The sequence below is a fragment of the Aquarana catesbeiana genome, linkage group LG12 (genome assembly GCF_042186555.1).
Source record: "Aquarana catesbeiana isolate 2022-GZ linkage group LG12, ASM4218655v1, whole genome shotgun sequence".
Taxonomy (NCBI): domain Eukaryota; kingdom Metazoa; phylum Chordata; class Amphibia; order Anura; family Ranidae; genus Aquarana; species Aquarana catesbeiana.
Genome location: NC_133335.1, coordinates 68,293,391 through 68,314,144, shown reverse-complemented (window position 1 = coordinate 68,314,144; position 20,754 = coordinate 68,293,391). Strand labels below are relative to the sequence as shown.

The 20,754-nt window shown below is 43.4% G+C and overlaps 1 protein-coding gene across 5 annotated transcripts in view; it reads left to right on the top strand.

Annotated features, from left to right (window-relative positions):
* THRA (thyroid hormone receptor alpha) overlaps positions 1 to 20,754 on the top strand; it is a 344,747-nt gene that overhangs the window by 266,035 nt on the left and 57,958 nt on the right. For all 5 annotated transcript variants that reach the window (XM_073608010.1, XM_073608008.1, XM_073608007.1 and 2 more), the window contains one exon: positions 18,596 to 18,657. In XM_073608010.1, coding sequence (XP_073464111.1) covers positions 18,596 to 18,657 — 62 coding nt within the window. The remainder of the gene's footprint in view (positions 1 to 18,595; positions 18,658 to 20,754) is intronic.

Below are 20,754 nucleotides of genomic sequence, written 5' to 3'. Positions count from 1 at the left end.
TGCATGACGCCGAGGCCTCATTGCAAGCAGCACTGGAGATCTTTGATAGGTTCGGGAGGTTCTCGGGGGTCAAAATTAATTGGTCCAAATCGGTCATTTTCCCAATAGATTCTCAGGCCCGTGCAGCAGTGCCATCAACTCCGCTACAGTGGGTAAAGGAGTTTAAATACCTGGGGATTATAGTAACCAAGGATCTCCAGGCCTTTCGTCGCCCTAATATTCAGCCTATTGTCACAAGGCTAAAAGAGCATTGCTCTAAATGGAAGGAATTAGCATTTAATCTGCTAGGGCGCATTAATATATTGAAAATGTTATATCTACCTAGACTCAATTATGTATTTCGAAATTGCCCAGTGTGGCTTCCTGGCTCCCTATTTAAAGAATTGGATGTGTGCATTGGTTCGTTTTTATGGAAAGGGTCCTCCCCCAGATTAGCTAGATCGACTCTACAGCTTCCGGTTCATTGTGGGGGTCTTGCACTACCTAACCTATTGGTTTACTATTGGGCAGCAGTACTAGTCACTGTGAGATGGTGGTTTGAGCAGTCCAGGTCGAATGCAGCTACATGTTTAGAAGCTGCTATTTTAGGCTCCCTCACAGAACTAGGTAATATAGTATATAGAGGTCCCTTGGCCTACACCTCGCTTCCAGGCCCCACCAAAGCAACCCTCAAAGTTTGGGCAGTGGCCAGGAAGAGATTCTTACGTCCTTGCCAGTACTCCCCCTTTTCTCCACTATGGGGGAACCCTTCCCTCCCTCATTTCAGGACAATACCGGACCCGCAGTTATGGGCCCGATTTGGGATTAAGGTCCTTCAAGATGTTATCCACTCAGGGACACTGCTTTCATTTCAGGCTTTAGCAGGGAAATATGGACTCCCCGGGAGAATGTTATTCAGATATCATCAGCTGAGACATGCAGCTAGGGTTCAATTCCCCAACCCTATAAGCTTAAAAACGGATCCCATTGAGGGAATTCTGGCACAGGAGACTCTCAAGAAGACCCTTTCCACCCTATATCTTGCCCTATTAGAAACTGATTCACCTAAAATGAACACCCTATGGGCCAAGTGGCAGGCTGACATTCCCAGCCTAGATAGGGAGACTTGGGAGGAGTGCTTTGAGGACGGGTCTAAGTTAGTGGTATCTTATAGAGATAAGTTGCTATAAACTAAGTTTATGCATCGGGTATACTACACGCCACAGAGACTGCACCAGATCTACCCTGATAGGTCAACGAACTGTCACAGATGTCAGTCCCCTGATAGCACGTACATGCATATGTTCTGGACCTGTCCCCTTATTACGAAGTTCTGGGCAGCGATTTTTGAAAGCATCAATATCCGCTTACGATTAACATTGCCGGTATCACCTGAACTGGCTCTCTTGGGCATCCATGACGATGATCAGAGACCTAAGTATACAAAAATACTCATCTCATTGCTGTTGTTCTGTGCCAAGAAGGAAGTCCTTAAGAAGTGGGCTTCTCTGTCTCCCCCAAAGGTGGAGGCATGGGACTCCACTGTTAACGCTGTGCTACCCCTATATAAGATGACCTACACTAACAGAGGTTGCCCACAGAAGTTCGATCAGATATGGTTACCTTGGACTCAACAATTCTAATATCCCACCACATGACGAGTAAGGCACCGCCCCAAGATATTGTGACAATAGCATAAGCTGGTACAATCCCCCCCCAGACAAGGAATACTTTTGTAACCTGACATTGTAGAACATGTGCACATGGGAAATTATATGTGGTGTTGAATGTGCTGATCTGTACAGCTTACTCTTCTTACATTGATTTTTATTTCTCCTTTTATTAATGTTTTTTAACTTGCTTGTTCCTGGATTGTATATAAGAGCTCAATTTATGGATGATAACTGTTACATGATGTCTTCTCAAATAAAGACCAACCTTGTTGTTAAAAAAAAAAAAAAAAATTTTTGAACTTATTTGTTTTGGTTTCTTTATGGATTGCATGGGTTGTTACCGATAGGGATGGGCAAACGGTTCGGCCCGAGCAAAAGTTCGGGCCGAACTTTCTTTGTCCGGTGAACAGCCAAACAAAGGGGTTGTTTGACCATTTGTTCAGCCCCCCGAACCAACCACAATGCATTGCAGCGCTGAACAGGGCATTGCATGCCCTGATTGGCTGAAGCAGTGAAAGCTTCAGCCAATCAGGGCACAGAGCACTGTCAGAGTCATGATTGGACACTGTCATCATGACTTTATCCAATCATGGCTCATTCCTGCCCCACAGTATAAAAGTATTCTTTCAATGGCAGCCATTTTCAGTGTGATTTCGGCGTGGAGAGAAATAGAACAGGGCTCTGTACAGTGCTATTAGTGTGCTATACTGTGCTATTTTGCTTCAATTGTCACTGTAGAATATTAGTTTAGTGTCAGTCTAGGGATAGTGTGAGTGTAGTGAGTAGGACCATCATTCAGCTTTGCACAGTGTGCAGCTAGAGTAGGGACAGCTCAGATAGTTTCACTGTAGTGTAGTGAGACCGTGTCATTCATACATACATTAGTGTAGAGTAGCGACAGCTCAGATAGTTTCAGTGTAGTGTAGTGAGACCATGTCAGTAACCTTGACACTAGTGTATAGCTAGAGTAGGGACAGTTCAGATAGCATCAGTGTAGTGACGTTTGAACACCGTCTATTTGATTGCGTTACTGCCAGTTTAACGCCATTTACTTCTGTGTGCGTTACTGCCAGTTTAACTCCACATCGTTTTGGGTGCGCTACTGCCAGTTTAATGCCGTACAGTTTTGTGCGTTACTGCCAGTTTAACACCATATAGTTCTGTGTGCATTACTGCCAATTTAACGCCATATAGTTCTGTGTGCAGCAAATTTCGATTTAGTTTTATTCTTGTGCCCCGTACACACGGTCGGATTCTCCGACGGAAAATTACGACTGTGTGTAGGCTCCATTGGACATTTTCCATCGGAATTTCCGATACACAAAATTTGAGATCTGGATCTCAAATTTTCCGTCGACAAAATCCGTTCTCGTAAATTCCGATTGTGTCTACACAATTCCGATGCACAAAGTTCCAAGCATGCTCAGAATCCGAATGCTAGAATAATGAAGTTGTTTTGCTGCTGATATTCACACAGAGTTCTGAAAAAATGATTTCTTTATTATTTCTCGTGATCTCCTGAATATTTTATATTTTGATTTTCGTCAGATTTCCATAATATTTAATTTTTGTTTATAGTGTTTTTTTTTTTTTTTTTTCAAGATCTCCTTGTTTGTTTGTTTTTTTTCTAGTGCTCTCCATAATATTGTTTTTCGTTTTGTGTGTCAAGTTACCACAACACCATTATTATCTTGTATTTTTTTAACCTCAAGGAAGTTGGTTTGTGTTGGTGTCCCTTGTTAATTTGACATTGTATTTTGGAAATGTACCTGCCTACTCACAAACAAACTGTCCTTTTTAAAGCACATAGGTAAGTATTTGTGAATACAAAATAGCCATTTATTATGGGTCATAATAAAAAAAAGAGGAAGGCAACGCTGGAGAAACTGGTGAAATTGGCGAAGCCTTTGTACCCCAGGGCACACATCAACTATTTTACACCCAAAATTGGTAGCCTGAGGAGTCCACATAATAGTGAGCTCAATCCGGTCCCGGACTATAAGAGATCAGGAACAGCAGCAGATGACATATATGTCCCCAGGCTGTGGTCATACAACAGCCTGCGTCTTTTGTCAGACCAGACTGAACTCAGGCCATCACTTTCTTGTCTTACTTCCACTATTTCTTCCCCACTTGCTTCTAGGCTGTGGCTGTGGTGTTGGAGGTGTGGCAGGAGGTGGAGGAGGAGGATGGTCCAACTCACACAGGTGTGTTTTGGTTGTGATTTGGCCCCTCAACCCCTTATTTAGGGTCATATACATAATTTCCTCACACAAGAGGCGTTGGCCCTCCTCCATTTCCTGCATTTTGCTGGCAGTCATGCAGGCAAAGGCCTGTTGAAGAGTGAGGGTGGCTCTGAGGGCCACCTTAGCCTCCCGAATTAGCCCAAGCGCTGCCTCCTGCACATTACTCCCCTTCCTGGGCCTTTTGGTTGGAAGGCGGAGGGGAGGGACCTGGGATTCTGTCAGGCTACTACTGGGCCTGGCCACCTCCTGGTTGCCACTTGCGCTCCCCACCTTCTGGCTGCCACATTCCACAGCCTCTTCCTGGCTGCCACATTCCACGCCCTCCTCCTGGCTGAGGCTTTCCTGTATATGAAAAAAAGAACATAGTTTTAGTTTTTTGTTCATCAATGGGGTCCGTCATCCGGAGATAATTCCTGAAATCATCAGGATTATTCTCCTGGATTTCCCACAACAAAGACATGTGCGAGAATTGGTCACGCTGGAGCAACCAATTCTTGGTCCATGAACTCCTCCCCTCCCTGTTCATGGACTGGGCTTGGGTCAAAGTAATAAGAACCCCAACACCAAGCCCCTGCACAGCACGAACTCTACGACGAGTATGTAACCGCAACATGGCTTCAAAATGGTCGGTTGGTCAGAACAAACTAACAGAACGCACTGAAAAACAGAAAGGCCTGAAGAGAGCAAGCTGAAAATCAGAAACGAGCGGACAAGAACACACTGATAATCAAATACGTACTATAAAATACGCATTGAAAAACAAATGCAAACTGACTACATGCACTGAAAACCAGATACGAACCAACAAGCACAAATTGAAGAGCCGTAAGGATCTGAAAAGCACAAGGCTGAAAAGCACGAATCGTCTCTCACCAAACTTCTACTAACACGAGATTAGCAGAAGGAGCCCAAAGGGTGGCGCACTGGCTATTGAACTTCCCTTTTCTAGTGCCGTTGTACGTGTTGTATGTCACCGCGTTCTGGACGTTCAAAATTTCGCAAGATTTATGTGACCGTGTTTATGCAAGACAAGTTTGAGCCAACATCCGTCGGAAAAAATCCATGGATTTTGTTGTCAGAATGTCCGATCGTGTGTACGCTGCGTTAGTCTTAGGACTAAAATGGCATTTTAGTTTTAGTCCCATTTTAGTCTTCTGCAATTGTTTTAGTTTTAGTCTTATTTAGTCGACTAAATCTCCAGTACATTTTAGTCGACTAAAACTCATTTTAGTCATCTAAAATCTAATGGGTGTAATGAAATTGTAATGCCTTAAACATTTCTCTACAATTCTCATTATATACTGCTGGAGTGAAAAATCTTATATGTTATTATTTATGTTATTGAGGTATGAACATGCACTACAGACCAGTGTTAATTTTGAAGTCAAATTTAAATTTAGTTTTAGTCTTAGTTTTCTGACTAAAATGGCATTTTAGTTTTAGTCCCATTTTAGTCTACTGACTAAAATAGTATTCATTTAGTTGACTAAAATGTTTTAGTCGACAAAATTAACACTGTTGACCACAGCGTCAGCCACTTGCTCCTTGATGATGTCCAGCCATTACTGGATTCATATGTTGGTTCTGAGGTTGGGGATGACAGGAACATGAGCCTAGAGAGAGGGAGCAACACGTAGACAAATTGGCATTCATGTTCCCCAAGCCGCAGTGTATTGCCAAGTTGTCTCCAGTGCTAATGATGAAGATGGATGAGATGGAGATGATGATGATGATGATGAGGTCACTAATGTGACTTGTGCCAGAAAGAGCAGAGGAGGAAACTGAAGGTGAGGCTGCACAACCCCAAGGAGGCAGACATCAAGAAAGAGTAGAGAGCAGCCACCCTATTCCATCACATTCTGCATTCATGTTCCCCCCACCGGAACACTGCCATTGGCTGAGAGCGCTGATCGGGATTCGGTCGGCTACTGATTTTCTGCTGGCCAAGCAGTCGGCTTCTGTTGGACAGACTGACATACATACAGCCCGAATGTCAGCCATTTTTGATTCGGCAAATGTCTCCGGACACTCGGTCCGTGTGTACCCAGCTTAAGACAATGTCAATAACTTTTTTTTGTTCGATAGGTATAGCTGGAATAATGGTGGCATTGTCACACTGATTCTCCTTTCTTTTGCTGACATATGTCATTACATGTGCCCCCTTTTCTAATTCCTATACATAATAAAGAAAAAGGTTCTCCAAGCTCTAGGAAGGTCACTTATATATAACTAGGACACTGTAGAACAGAAGAAGGGTTATTTAATAAGATGAGGAGCCGGAGTGCAGTAACCATAGCAACCATTTCATTATAGTCTTTTCTGCTCTGAACTACTGCATGCTAAACTTTGCATACGGGGCTCAATTCACTAAAGCCTTGTACACACGCTTTGATTTTCAGACGACAAAATGTCTGATTTTTGTGGCATGCTAGTCTCATGTCGAAAATGAAGAGGTTACTAACAGTACAAGAATTTTTATTTGACAGAATACGTCAGAAGTGATGTAATGTGTTGAATAGTTGTGTATTTGTATGTATTCTTTCGTTTCTGAGCATAGTCTTGTTCTTATTTTTTTCGTACGAAAACCATACTAATGAAACGAAAATCAGATGTTGAGTTCACATCCGCCAAAAATGTTATAGTCTGCACATCCAGCTTTTGTCTGCCGAAAAAGTGAAATAGTCTGTCGAAAGCACCATACCAACGGTAAGATTTGCGGACGATCGGTCGTCGTTACACAACTGACGTCCGAAAATCAAAGCGTGTGTATGGGCCTTGAGAGTTAAAGCGGGATTCCGGCCTAAAAAAAAAAAATTAAAAGTCAGCAGCTACAAACACTGTAGCTGCTGACCTTAAATAAGTACTTACCTGTCCTGGGTGCCCGCGATGTCAGCCACCCGAGGCCGACCCGTCCCTCGGCTCTCGGGTCCCGGCACCGCCATCCTAGGTAAGGGAAACAGGCAGTGGAGCCTTGCGGCTTCACTGCCAGTTTCCTACTGCGCACGCACAAGCGGCACGGCGCTCTGTGAATGGCCCCGTGGTGTTCTGGGAACACACACAGTTCCCAGAAGATAATGGGGCCGCTCACCGAGGAACAGAAGATGCCGCGGAAAAGGAAGAGGCAGATTAGGAAGACTGCCTAGCAACAAGGGTTTAGGTAAGTTTAAAAAAAAATTTTAAAATGTTTTTTTTTTTATTTTTTTTAGGATTTTTGGTGTAATTTTTTTTTTCAGGGTGGCCCTCCACTTTAAATGCCACGTGGGGGGGCGTGGCTACCACGCAGCTGAATGGACGTGTAATCCTACCGCTCTGCTTCAGCTAAAGGAACTGAAGATTTTAGGGACAAGACAAGACCGCTACCCTGCTCACAACCACTACAAGCCTAAAAGCTCTGCCGACACAGCGGGATGACTCGCAAGCGGAAAGACACAGCACAGCTGAAGAAATTACCGGATTTCTTCCAGCTGAAAGACCGCGATCCTCCCCTAAGATTGCGCCGGCGTGGTGAGCAACCCTCCTTCCCCCACAGGCAGCTCGCGGTCTGCGACGTCAAGCCCGGGCTCACAAGCAGGCCCAACGCACAGCTCTACACCTATGTCCCGCAGCCCAGCAAAGTCGAAACCTCGTCTGGCAGAAGACATCCAGCAAGGAAACATGAACCCGGACTCTATGGAGGACAAAAGGGAGCTGGTGGACCCGTTCACAGCATTCCTCACAACAGGTAAGCCTGTATCTGACACCACACTAAAGGACATGCTTGTCTCCCTTCGCAGCTCCATGCACACAGACATGATGCAGTGTGTAAACAACTTCAAATCTGAACTAAGAGCCTTGGGAAGGAGAGTCAACCATATAGAGGATAAAATGGGGGACTTTGCAGCATCCCACAGCACCCTAATTGATGCCCATAATGACCAGTCTGTAAAGATCACATGGCTTAGGTCAAAGGTCGCCGACCTTGAAGACAGGTCAAGAAGAAACAACCTTAAGATTAGGGGGGTTCCTGAAACTGTTCTTCCTCCACAACTCCAGCAGTATGCCCAGGATCTAATCAAAACCTTCCTACCCACCATTTCAGAGAATGAAATCCACATCGATCGCATCCACAGACTCCCAAAGCCGTCACATCTCCCAGATAACATACCCAGAGATGTGCTGATGCGAGTACATTTCTATCAAACTAAGGAACAACTTATGTCTGCGTTCTGCAAAAACCAACAACCCCCAGAAAGATTTGCACATATCCAATTATTTGCAGATCTCTCACAATTCACCATGCAAAAGTGAAAAGCCTTATTGCCAGTGACCAAGGCCCTCCGTAATCACGATATCCCATACCGGTGGGGATACCCTGTTAAACTAACAGTCACCCACGACGGCAACACCACGGTAGTCACAGATGTGGAAGTGGGGCTCAAGCTACTCCGATCATTGAATATACTACCTGACCACTTTAAAGGCCACGTGATTATTTGAGTTAAAATAACATCTATTTATTGCAAGAAAATTAATAGCAATGAAATGGATATCCTCCAGAATCCCAACATAAGAGGAATTTCAGATACAGGTGAATGGTGTATTGTTAAAAGAATGACAGGTATATAAGAATGGGGGTTCAACAAATACATTTGGTGAAATGTGGGGACCCTGGCTGTTGTTACCAGGATTGACACCATTTATTTTAGGACTAGATGGAAACATAGGGATAAATAGATCATTATAGAATAATTAAGGTATGATGACTCAAGAAAGAAGGAATGGTGAGGGGAGCTTATGGATGGATGGGGATTGGGATTTTTTTATTTATGTGTTTGGAATGTGATATGTTTTTGTTGTATGAATTCTGGAAATATGTTTCTTTTGTTTTCCATGTTTGTTTTGTTCTATTATGTATCTGTGATGAAGAAAAATACTAATAAACAGGTAACAAAAATAAATTAATAAATAACTCGTGCGATATTTAACTCGTGAACATGCAATTCACAAAAAACACATGTTAAATGCCGCATGAGTTAATGTTTGCAGTCAAATTTTAGGCCACTATATGTTTGTTTTATGTTCCCATTCACACAGCATGCCTAAAAAAAAATGGTCACCTACTGTATTTATTGGTATATAACACTCACTTTTTCACCATGAAAATCGCGTGCAAATAGCGTGTGCGTGTTATACGCCAATACTTCAATTTTAGCTGCCTCGGAGGGGACAGGGAGGGGGGCGGGACAAATGCTGTCAGATTACATACAGTGAGAATCCCCTGTTTACTTGGCAGCCTCTGTAATAGGAAGTCCCATCTCTTCGGCCGTCATTGAACCACTGTTCTGTCTATCATAGGAGATCTCACTGTATGTAATCTGTCGGCGCTCGTCCCGCCCCCCTCCCTGTCCCCTCTAGGCTGCAGGTGGTCTCAGCGGGGAGCATCAATAGTTTCAAAAAAACTATTAGATAAGCACCCTAACGACCGCAACATACAGGGATATACAATGTAATACTGACATATAATCACACACAGGTTGGACTTGATGGACTTTTTTCAACCTCACCTACTATGTAATTATGTAACTGTGTAACTGATTGAATCCATTTCATTCAGTAAAATGCTTGCTTATAGCAATGTAATTCACTGCTATAGGCAATCATAATGTGTAAAAAAAAAAATCTTGAACACTTCCCCAGTGTTGTAAAGTGTTACTATGGTAACATCCAAGTGAACTTTCAGTGCACTTTCCTTTAGTAAATAACCCCCTATGTGTTTAAAAAAAAATCATAAAAAAAGGTAATAAAAAAATACATTTGAAAAAAAAATGATTACCGTATTTATCGGCGTATAACACGCGCCGGCGTATAACACGCACCCCAAGTTTAGGAGGGAATTTTAAGGAAAAAAACTTTTAGGAGGGAAGTTTAAGGAAAAAAAACTTACATTTAAATGCCCATCAACGCAGCCTCATCAGTGTTCATCTGCAGCCTTTCCCCAGTGTCCAGTGCAGCCTTGTCAGTGCAGCTTTGCCCCAGTGCAGCCTTGTCCCCAGTGCAGCTTTGCCCCAGTGCAGCCTTGTCCCCAGTGCAGCTTTGCCCCAGTGCAGCCTTGTCCCCAGTGCAGCTTTGCCCCAGTGCAGCCTTGTCCCCAGTGCAGCCTTGTCCCCAGTGCAGCCTTGTCCCCAGTGCAGCCTTGTCCCCAGTGCAGCTTTGCCCCAGTTCAGCTTTGCCCCAGTTCAGCTTTGCCCCAGTGCAGCCTTGTCCCCAGTGGTCCGTGCAGCCTTGTCACCGCCGACATACAAACGTTTAGTTTGTATTTTTAAACATGGCGCCGCGGAGTTCGGAGGGACTCGGGGGCGCTCGTTCACTGAACGAGCGCCGCCGAGGACATAGTGACTGGGCGGAGCCGAGATACACATATCCGAGGGTTCTCGGCTATTCTCGGCGCCGTTCACAGTCACGCCCAGTCCCTATGATTGACATAACACAGGTCCAATGGCGGGACTGGGCGTGACTGTGAACGGCGCCGAGAAAAGCCGAGAACCCTCGGCTATGTGTATCTCGGCTCCGCCCAGTCACTGTGTCCTCGGCGGCGCTCGTTCAGCTGAACGAGCGCCCCCGAGTCTCTCCGAACTCCGCGGCGCCATCTTTAAAAATACAAGCTATGTGAATGTCGGCGGCGATCGCTCCGACACATCACAAAATAGCGGGGATCGGCGTATAACACGCACCCACGATTTTCCCCTTATTTTAAGGGAAAAAAAGTGCGTGTTATACGCCGATAAATACGGTACATTTCTTTTTTTCCTACTGTCGCCAGTCAGTGTCCCTGTTCATCACCACACCAGTTATATGATAACACTGTACTGCACTGGTGACAGTATGTAAAAAAATTAAAAAAGTGAATTTTTTTTTTTTATTTCTTCATTTCCCAAAAATTATGGCAAAAAAATGACAACTTCAAAAAACCCACCATGCCACTTATTCTTGGACTGTCTACTTTCCAAAAAGGGGACATTTGGGGAGTACTTGCATTTTAGGGCCATAGAGGCATAAAGGCTTTAATAGTCATTGTTGAGTGCTCTCTCCTCTGCAGCCGTGGCTGGCTGACACAGGGGATCACGTAACCAGAGTGGACCGAGCTGAAAATAGGGAAGTATATACATTTTTCTTACCTAGGTTAGTCAGCATAGGTGTTACTAAGGGAAGGGAACATGTACTGGTTATCCCACAATTCTACTTTAACAAACCTTTTTTGCAGGTATAAAACAGATTGATTCAAAGGTTCATATTAAACAGAGTGAGTATTTGGTGGGTAATCCATTCACTGGCTTAAATGTCTCAGGTGCTGCATTGGTGAAATCTACCCATTATGTCGCGTACACACGATCGCACATTCTGACAACAAAATCCATGTTTTTTTTCCGACGGATGTTGGCTCAAACTTGTCTTGCATACACACGGTCGCACAAATGTTGTCAGAAATTCCAAACGTCAAGAACGCGGTGATGTACAACATGTACGACGGCACTAGAAAAAGGAAGTTCAATACCAAGTGCGCCACCCTTTGGGCTCCTTCTGCTAATCTTGTGTTTATCTCGTGTTAGTAGAAGTTTGGTGAGAGACAATTCGCGCTTTTCAGCCTTGTGCTTTTCAGATTGTCACTGCTTTTCAGTTTGTGCTTGTTGGTTCGTATCTTGTTTTCAGTGCGTGTAGTCAGTTTGCATTTGTTTTTCAGTGCGTATTTTATAGTAGGTATTTGATTTTCAGTGCGTTCTTGTCCGCTCGTTTCTGATTTTCAGCTCGCTCTTCTTAGGCCTTTCTGTTTTTCAGTGCTTTCTGTTAGTTCGTTCTGACCAGCTGACCGTTTTGAAGCCATAAGGACTCTCACCCCGGACCAGAGGGTTTTTAACTACCGGCTGGCCAGAGCCAGAAGAGTGGTGGAGAACGCTTTCGGGATAATAACCAGGCGGCTCCGCCTATTCCTTACGGCAATCAATATGGCAGAATATAAACTATGTGGCCTCAGTTGGGCCTGAGGCCGGACTTCAAGAAGAAACCCTGACAGCGATTGAAGCTGACCGTAATGGCCCCCCCCCCCCAAATCGCTCGCGAAATAAGACAGAAGTATGTCGAGTACTTTGTGAGTAGGGGGGCCATTGATATGCCAGAAAATGTTTAAGAAGCATTTTAAAAATATTTTTTTTAGTTAAACTGAAATAAGATTTCCTTTGCTTTACTGCTTGTGTTTCTTTTAGCTGTCTTCTAGGTTATCCAATGGGCTTTTCTTTTTGGCCATTTTCTTCAGTAGTGCAAGTGTAATTTATTTGATACATGAGGTGACAATCTCTTCTTCAGCGAACTATTATGTTGTGGGTCTGCTACACACACACACACCTTGTTTTTGTTGTTAATGTATGTAATGCATTACTGAGAAAAATATTCATAATTTTCAGCACCATGAATTAATTTTTGTGAGTCACGAAAATGGCCTGATTGTTGCAAATTATAAAGCACTGTGGGAGTTATTTACTAAAGGAAAATCCACTTTGCACTCCAAGTGCACTGCAAACGTGCACTTGAAACTGCACTGAAAATGCACTTGTAGTGAAAAGTGGATTTGCCTTTAGTAAATAACCCCCATTGTCACTGTAAACACCAACTTACTCCAAAAACTGATAATTGAAAGAAGAAGCCACACATTGTTGAGTAGAAAACTTTTTACTCTGTGCACATTCACATGTGCATTAGAAAAGGGTTTTTGAACAAACCAACATATTTTTGTAATAACATTTTTGGTTTTGACAGTACAAATAGCCTTTTTTGTGTTAAACAGGCATGTTTAAAACCATAAAACAATACACAACTCAGGAACTTACAAAGTTCAACTTTGATAATTTGAAGGCAATATCAGACATTAGTATGTCCAAACTGTGTTGATCTTGCCTTCATCAGATGGGGTGATGTCACCCCTGTGAAAGCCAAATTTTGAAGATGCACACAAATTGAGAGTCAAAATGTGGATTTCCCTCCTGATCCCATGCCTAATGTCAACATGTGCTAGCTTCCATCATGGGGGATCAATAGACATGTTTCGGGGGTACAACCCGTTCCTCTCAGCTACTTGAGTTGCGAGGAAGGGGTTGCACCCACAAAACACGTACATTGATATCCCGTTATGGCAGATAGCACATGTTGACACACTGTGTGCATCTTCAAAATTTGGCTTTCAATATACTTCAAAAGAGATTCAAAAATTTTAAAAATATCAACAAATGGAAGAATGTGTTTTAGATTCTGCCTAAAACATCAATGATGTTTCTGAGTCTTTTTTCAACATCATTGATGTCTTCCTTGATCTTCTGTAAATCTCGATTGCACACCATGATCTCCCCGATGAGGACGTGTGCACTTGCACTTGTGAAAGGAGTTTCTTCTTCCACAACATCCACATCACCTAAAATAATTAAAACACACCATGTATTATAAATATGCAGGCATACATCTATTACCCGAAGCTGTGGTCTCAGACATTCACCTGTTGTGGTCACTTTTTTGCCCACTTCATAAACCTCTCCTTCTTCCACATCCTCTGGTTGTGGTGTTGGTATTTCCCCTTCTTTATGAGGTTGGGGGTCCCTGGTGTCCTGTGATGTCCTGAGTCTTTTCTCCCATGTGTGAATAAAAAAAGGTATACTTAGCGCACAGATATTTGAGGGCAGAATTGGGAATCTGAAACATTGCTTGGAAGTGTTGTACAATTGTCTTTTTGGGCAGAGTTCCAAGCTGAAGACATTTTTTTTCCTTTTCTAAAGCTGGAATACTTTTTTGTACAATTTTCACACATGGAGACACCCCTAGAATCCGCTGGAGCACCTGTGTGGGACACCCTTAAAAATTTGTTCTGGTTTCCCACACTAGTGCTCCTGCGTCCATGTGTAAACAGCTGCTGAGTGTCCTCTACTTACACTGAATCAAGTTTACATTTAATTCTATTTACAAACCCATCTAGACAACAATGTACTAAACTTCTTATAATACAAATATGCCTGAACAAATGTAGTTAACCTGGATCTGCCAAAAACATCTTATTAGTGGGCGAACGAACGATGTTTACTACGAACGATTACTGTGCCCACGAACCTGAAAGTTGCCATTTTAAACTACAACAGTAAAGAAAAACACATGGAGCAGCACAAACGTAATAATAATAGAAACACAGGACAAATACTTACTTTTTAGAAGCAGTTTCCTGATCTTTCTGTACTGATCCTGCTCCCTCAATTTCAGGTCTGACCATCGTTTCCTCAGTTGATCCTTGAATACCCCAAAATTCCTGTGCAGACTTTTCACAACTTTAGCCATGATCTTGGCCTTTCTCACATTTGGGTTTGGGTAAGGTCCATGCTTCCCATCATAGTCGGCCTCTTCAAGATGTCCACCATCTCTACAAAGGACATATTTGAGGCCTTAAATCTCCTCCGGGATCGGGACGTTCGTGGCTCCGGGCTTTCGTCGTTGCTGCTGCTGTCTGCATGCACTTGCTCTTTCTCCACCATGTGCTCTCCCACTGCGCCGAAAGAGAGAGGCGGGGAATATACTAGATAGAAGGTCAGGGGCGGGCGGAGTTTCACGCATACGCAGTGTATATAAAGCGCAACACGCATGCGTCGTACGTACAATCTGTGAGCGGAGGAAGGAGTAGCGGGAGCACCGAGCGTGATAACGAAGGTACAATTTGAACTTGGTGCATCAGTGGCCTATACTGCTTGTAGATTGTAGATTGAGGCCTATATTGTGACAAGATTAGGAGAGTTTAGCCTGACATTAGGGTTTGTCTTGTGTTGTGTCTTGCAGAGAAAATGGATGGCTTCAATGATCACAACTTCCTCCCCCTATTCATAGACAACTACAAGGAGCTGCCCTGTCTGTGGCAGGTGAAACACCCACATTATACTCATAAACAAAAGAGGCAGGCAGCACTAGAGAAACTGCTGGAGTTGGTGAAGCCGCAGATCCCCACGAAACCATCCCCTATTTGAAGGCCAAAATTGGTGGCCTGAGGAGCACTTATAATAGGGAGTGCAATAAGGTCCAGGGTTCCCAGAGATCAGGAGCAGCAGCAGATGACATTTATGTACCCAGACTCTGGTACTATGAGAGACTTTGTTTTCTGTCAGATCAAACTGAAGTCAGGCAATCACTGTCAACCCTACCTCCCACTCTTCCTTCCACGATTCCTTCCACCTCAGGTGAGGCTTCCAACATCCAACCTGGGCCTTCCAGCCAGGAAGAAGTGGAGGAGCCCAGCTTGAGCCAGGTATACCATTGTTCTACATATTTCTAGTCGTAAACTTAACGATGATAACTAGATGTTATTATTGATCACTAATTGCTGATTTAACCACTTCAATACCAGGCACTTAAACACCTTCCTGCCCAAGCCAATTTTTACATTTCAGTGCTGTCGCAATTTGAATGACAAATTGCGTGGTCATACTACACTGTACCCAAACAAATTTTTTATCATTTTGTTCCCACAAATAGAGCTTTCTTTTGGTGGTATTTGATCACCTCTGGGATTTTTATTTTTTGCGCAACAAATAAAGACCAAAAATTTTGAAAAAAAACAAGTTTTTCTTTGTTTCTGTTAACAATTTTTGTAAATAAGTAAGTTTTCTCCTTCAATGGTGGGCACTGATATGGCTGCACTGATGGGCACCAAAGAGGTGGCACTGATGATGGGCACTGATAGGCGGCACTGATGGGCACTGATAGGTGGCACTGGTATGCGGCACTGATGGGCACTCATAGGCCGCACTGATGGGCACTCATAGGCCGCACTGATGGGTACTTATGGGTGGCAATGATGGGCACTGACAGGTGGCACTGATGGATTGCACTGATGGGTGGCACTGATGATACTGATGGGTGGCATTGCTGGGGATCACTGATGTGTTAGTACATACTGGTGCCAATCAGTGCCCATTTGTGGGCACAGATTGGGCATTAATTTGAACATGTGGATGGCCATGGGGTACATACCTGGCCATCTACATGTTGCCCCTTTCCCTAGTGGTCCTAGTGGCGTCCCTGGTGGTGCAGTGTGGTCATCTGAGGGGGGGTTGCACTGATAAACAATCAGCACAGACCCCCTCGTCAGGAGAGCCACCAATCGGCTCTGCTCTACTCGCCTCTGTCAGACGCGAATGAGGAAAAGCCGATCAACGGCTCTTCCTATTTACATCGTGATCAGCCGTGATTGGACACGGCTGATTACGTGGTAAAGAGCCTCTGCCGGAGGCTCTTTACTGAGATCAGTAGAGCGGTGTGTCAGACTGACACACCGCTCCACCGATCACCACGATGCGCGCCCCCACGGGCGCGCGGCGGCTGTTATCCTGGACCACCGGATAACTGAACCACCGCCCTGCCGTCATTTTGCTATAGGCAGGGCAGGAAGTGGTTAATAAAGTGTTTTACATATCAATAGACAGTAGTGGCCAAAAATGTTTGGGACAAGAATGAAAAATGCTGGGTTCAGAATGATAGTCTTTTCTATTTGTTAACATTCAATTTGCAACAGTCATGAGCTGAAAATTGTGTGTGATTGATGAACAAAAAACTAAAACTATGTCCCTTTTTCATACACAGGAAAGCTTCAGCCAGGAGGAGGGCGTGGAATGTGGCAGCCAGGAGGAGGCTGTGGAATGTGGCAGCCAGGAGGTGGCACGGCCCTGCAGCTAGACCGAATCCCAGGTCCCTCCCCTCCGCCTTCCAGCCAAAAGGCCCAGGAAGGGGAGGAATGTGGAGGAGGCAGCACTTGGGCTGATTCGGGAGGCAACCTCCAAGGCTGCATGCAAAATGCAGGAAATGGAGGAGGGCCAACTCCTCATCTGTGAGGAAATTATGTATCTGATCCTAAATAAGGGGTTGAGGGGCCAACTCACAACCAAAACCCACCTGTGTGAGTTCGACCATCGTCCTCCACCTCCTGCCACAACTCCAACACCACAGCCACAGCCTGGAAGGAAGAGTGGAAGAAAGAAAAGAGTGTGATGGCCTGGGTTCAGTCTGGTCTGACAAAAGACGCAGGCTGTTGTATGACCCCAGCCTGGGGACATATATGTCATCTGCTGCTGTTCCTGATCTCTTGGAGTCCTGGACCAGAATGTGCTTACTATTATATGGACTCCTCAGGCTCCCAATTTTGCCTGTAAAATAGTTGATGTGTGCCCTGGGGTACAAAGACTTCGCCAATTTCACCAGTTTCTCCAGCATTGCCTTCCTCTTTATTTTCTTATGACCCATAATAAATGGCTATTTTTGATTCACAAATACTTGCCTAAGTGTTTTACTTCAAAAAGGACAGTTTGTTTGTGAGTAGGCAGGTATATTTCCTAAATACAATGTCAAATCAACAAGGGACATCAACCAACCTCCTTAAGGTTAAAAAATACAAGATAATAATGATGTTGTGGTAACTTGACACACAAAACGAAAAAAAAAAATATTATGGAGATCACTAGAAAAAAAAAAACAGGAGATCTTGATAAAAAAAAAACAACAAAAAATAAAATCACTATAAATAAAAAACATTATATTGGAGATCTGACAAAAAAATAACTAACATTATTCAGGAGATCACGAGAAATAATAAAGAAATCAGTTTGTCAGAACTTTGTGTGAATATCAGCAGCAAAACAACTTCATTATTCTAGCATTATAAAGAAGAAGAGAATGCGCTGCATTAAAAGATTTTAAAATTTTCAGCGCGACGAATGTGCTATCTCCATTACAAACGCTAGTTTTACTAGACCGATCGCTTCTGTCTCGTACTTTAGTCAGAGCATGCATGAAATTTTGTGCATCGGAATTTTGTACACGCTCAGAATTTATGACAACGGATTTTGTTGTTGGAAAATTTGAGATCCAAATCTCAAATTTTGTTTGTCGGAAATTCCGAAGGAAAATGTCCGATGGAGCCTACACACGGTCGGAATTTCCAACAACAAGCTCCTGTCGAACATTTGTTGTCGAAAATTCCGACCGTGTGTACGCGGTATTAGAGTTCACATTCTGTGGATTTTTCACAGTACAATATGTTATGAGAATCCATCAATGAATGTGACATCCTCTCATATTGACAGCGGATGGGTGGAGCTGGGAACTCACACCCTCTCTATACAAGGTAAATATACAAGTAACAAGCGGGTGATTCAGCCTGCCAGCTTGAATGCAGAGCAGAAGCATTATTTGTGGTGGACTCTGTTAGATATTGTAGAAGACAAGATGATGATGATTACTGTACAGTACAATAACTCATAGGAACCAATCAGTTAGCTTTTATCTGCTGTTAGAAAATGTGATGAGCGATCATTGCTGATTGGTTTCTCTGGTTACCACGCTGTGCACTTTCATTTTTGCTTTAACCTGAAAGAGATATTTTAACCAGTGAGCTGACACAGTAAAGTGCATTTCAGTACAAGGCGGTGAGTGCTTCCAAGCGTGGGTGTGTGAGGTGGTGTCCAGTTTGGTGAGGTGCTTAATGCATGCATATTAATGTGACATACAGGATTACAAGGTAGCTGTCTCAGATTCTGTGTGCGTGGGTACAAGGCACAGGGCGGGCTAACTTTTTTTTTTTCTTCATATTTCTATGTCTTCTCATTTCTTGATGAATTCTGATTGATTCATGTTCTCTCTTTGTTTCAACAGGTGGCCGGATGGGAAGCGAAAAAGAAAGAATAGCCAATGTATGGGAAAAAGCGGTATGTCAGGTATGTTCGGTGTAGCATGGTATGCTGCCTCTCTATTCACATCATGTAACCTAATGTAACCCTTCTGAACTAACCCCTACGTCATGTTCTGCTACTTGGATTTGATACTTCGCGTAACTCCTCCTTCCTACCATTTAAAAGAACAAGTAACTCCTCCCTCCTACGAACAGTACACTGCTGTAATTTCTCCTTCAGACTATTTACTACACCTTGTAAGCTGGTTTTACACTATATAGTCAAATTTTACAATCTCTGTACAATCCTAGATTTACCAAAACGATGTCATAGGAGGACAAACCTAAACAATCCATTCAGTTAGTATAATTGATAGTAGATCTAAAGGAGTTTGTTCTGGGAATGGTGGCAGTGCTGAGGGAGTGAACCTCCTGTGGTCAGTGTGTAGCGGTGAAGCTGCTCAGCTGGTACAGGACCCGGATGATTGCGGAGAACGCTGTAGTAGTGCCAACTACTACAGTGATTATTGGCTTCTCCAGCAGCCCCTTAGTTATGAGATATACATGATCCAAGCAGGACCAAGCTAGCCATACATGGATCAGTTTTTTTTTTCGTTCAGCCCGCTGGTTGACTTGATTCGAAGTGGATGGGGAAATCCTCCCCGAGACTTATCTGCCATCAGAATACACAAATCAGCGCTGCAGCCTATTACCTGCGACACTAATCAAGCAAAAAAATGACTGGGGCAATTGAGCAGAGGTCCAAAAGGTAAATCGACCTCTGTCCAACCATAGTGGCCACACATTGATCGAAATTTAGTCAGTCCCTGCTTAACTGACCAAATTTCAATCCAGGAATTCAGCTTTAACCATAAAACTGATCCAAAGACCAAACCACCTAAACATTAACCCAACTCCTAAAACTGAACCCCTCTGTATTCAATCCTGTGCTTAGTGGTGTAGATTATAACTCTTCCTACTGCAAATTAATACATCCTATAATTCTACCAAATACCATAGTACCTCTCCTATTCTATAAAAAAAAAAAAATACCATACGACGACTCCTACTCTTCCAAAAAAAATACTGTTTACAACACCCAAAACTTTACTCCTATTCTCAGGTTTTCTAGTTTATCCAATCCCTTTTGGACTCCTGAATACAAGCTAGAGATGCTAATGCCTGCAGGGTCCAGGTTTCCATGCTATCACTCTAGAACAGCACACTTTCTGTGTTTCTTCTTAGTGATGGGTATACAATATTTTTTTGCTGTTCGGGGACTGCCTTCCTAAGGGCTTAAACTAAAATCACTTTTATTGCAACTGGTATTTTACCTCAAACTAGCTATTTATGTTGTCATTTTAAAGCTGAACTGCAAGCTGCACAGATATTGTCTAAAAACAAATGTTATGTGTATTCTTACTTGAATCTTTATGTCAGTTGTGTATTTCTTCCAGATCTGTACAGTAATCCAGCCTAAACCAATTTCTGCACTATGCCTATATAGACCTGTCAGTGCTACTCTCTTCTAATGCAGGGTGACTGGTCTTGTATCCGCCCCCTTCTGTAGTTTCCTGCAGGTAGCTTGTAGTGGGCAGGCCTACTGGGCCCCTCCCACAGCTCTGCTCCTTGCACAAGCTATGTACACCACAGTAATGTCACTGCTGTATTTGCAATGCACAACGTAATGTGTGGGGTTGCAAAGGCATTTGATGCACACAAAATGGATTCATATCCTTTATAGCTTATGAGGATTATATTTAAATTAGAGTTTTTATGCCTGAAATTCAGCTTTAAGTTCTTATAGATGTAAAGCCCAGCTCCAACTTCAGTGTTTTAGTTTTGTTTAGATGGGGAAGGGGTTAGAGACCTGACAGGTTATTAAAAGGTCTGTTCACTCCATTCATAAATTGTGTTTCATTCATAGCAGCCACGGTTACAGGTCCTATGAATTGAGGAGGTAGGGATATTAGGACACACTTGATGAGTGCCTGCCACAGCTCCATTGGCTCCATTAACTTCTGCCACACTGGCACATTACGGTGGGGGGGGGGGGGGGGGGAGAATTTCTACTAAAGGAAGAGACAGCAGCATAAGGGAGATATGACCTTAATCAAAAGTAATGTCCCTTGTGCTGATTTTA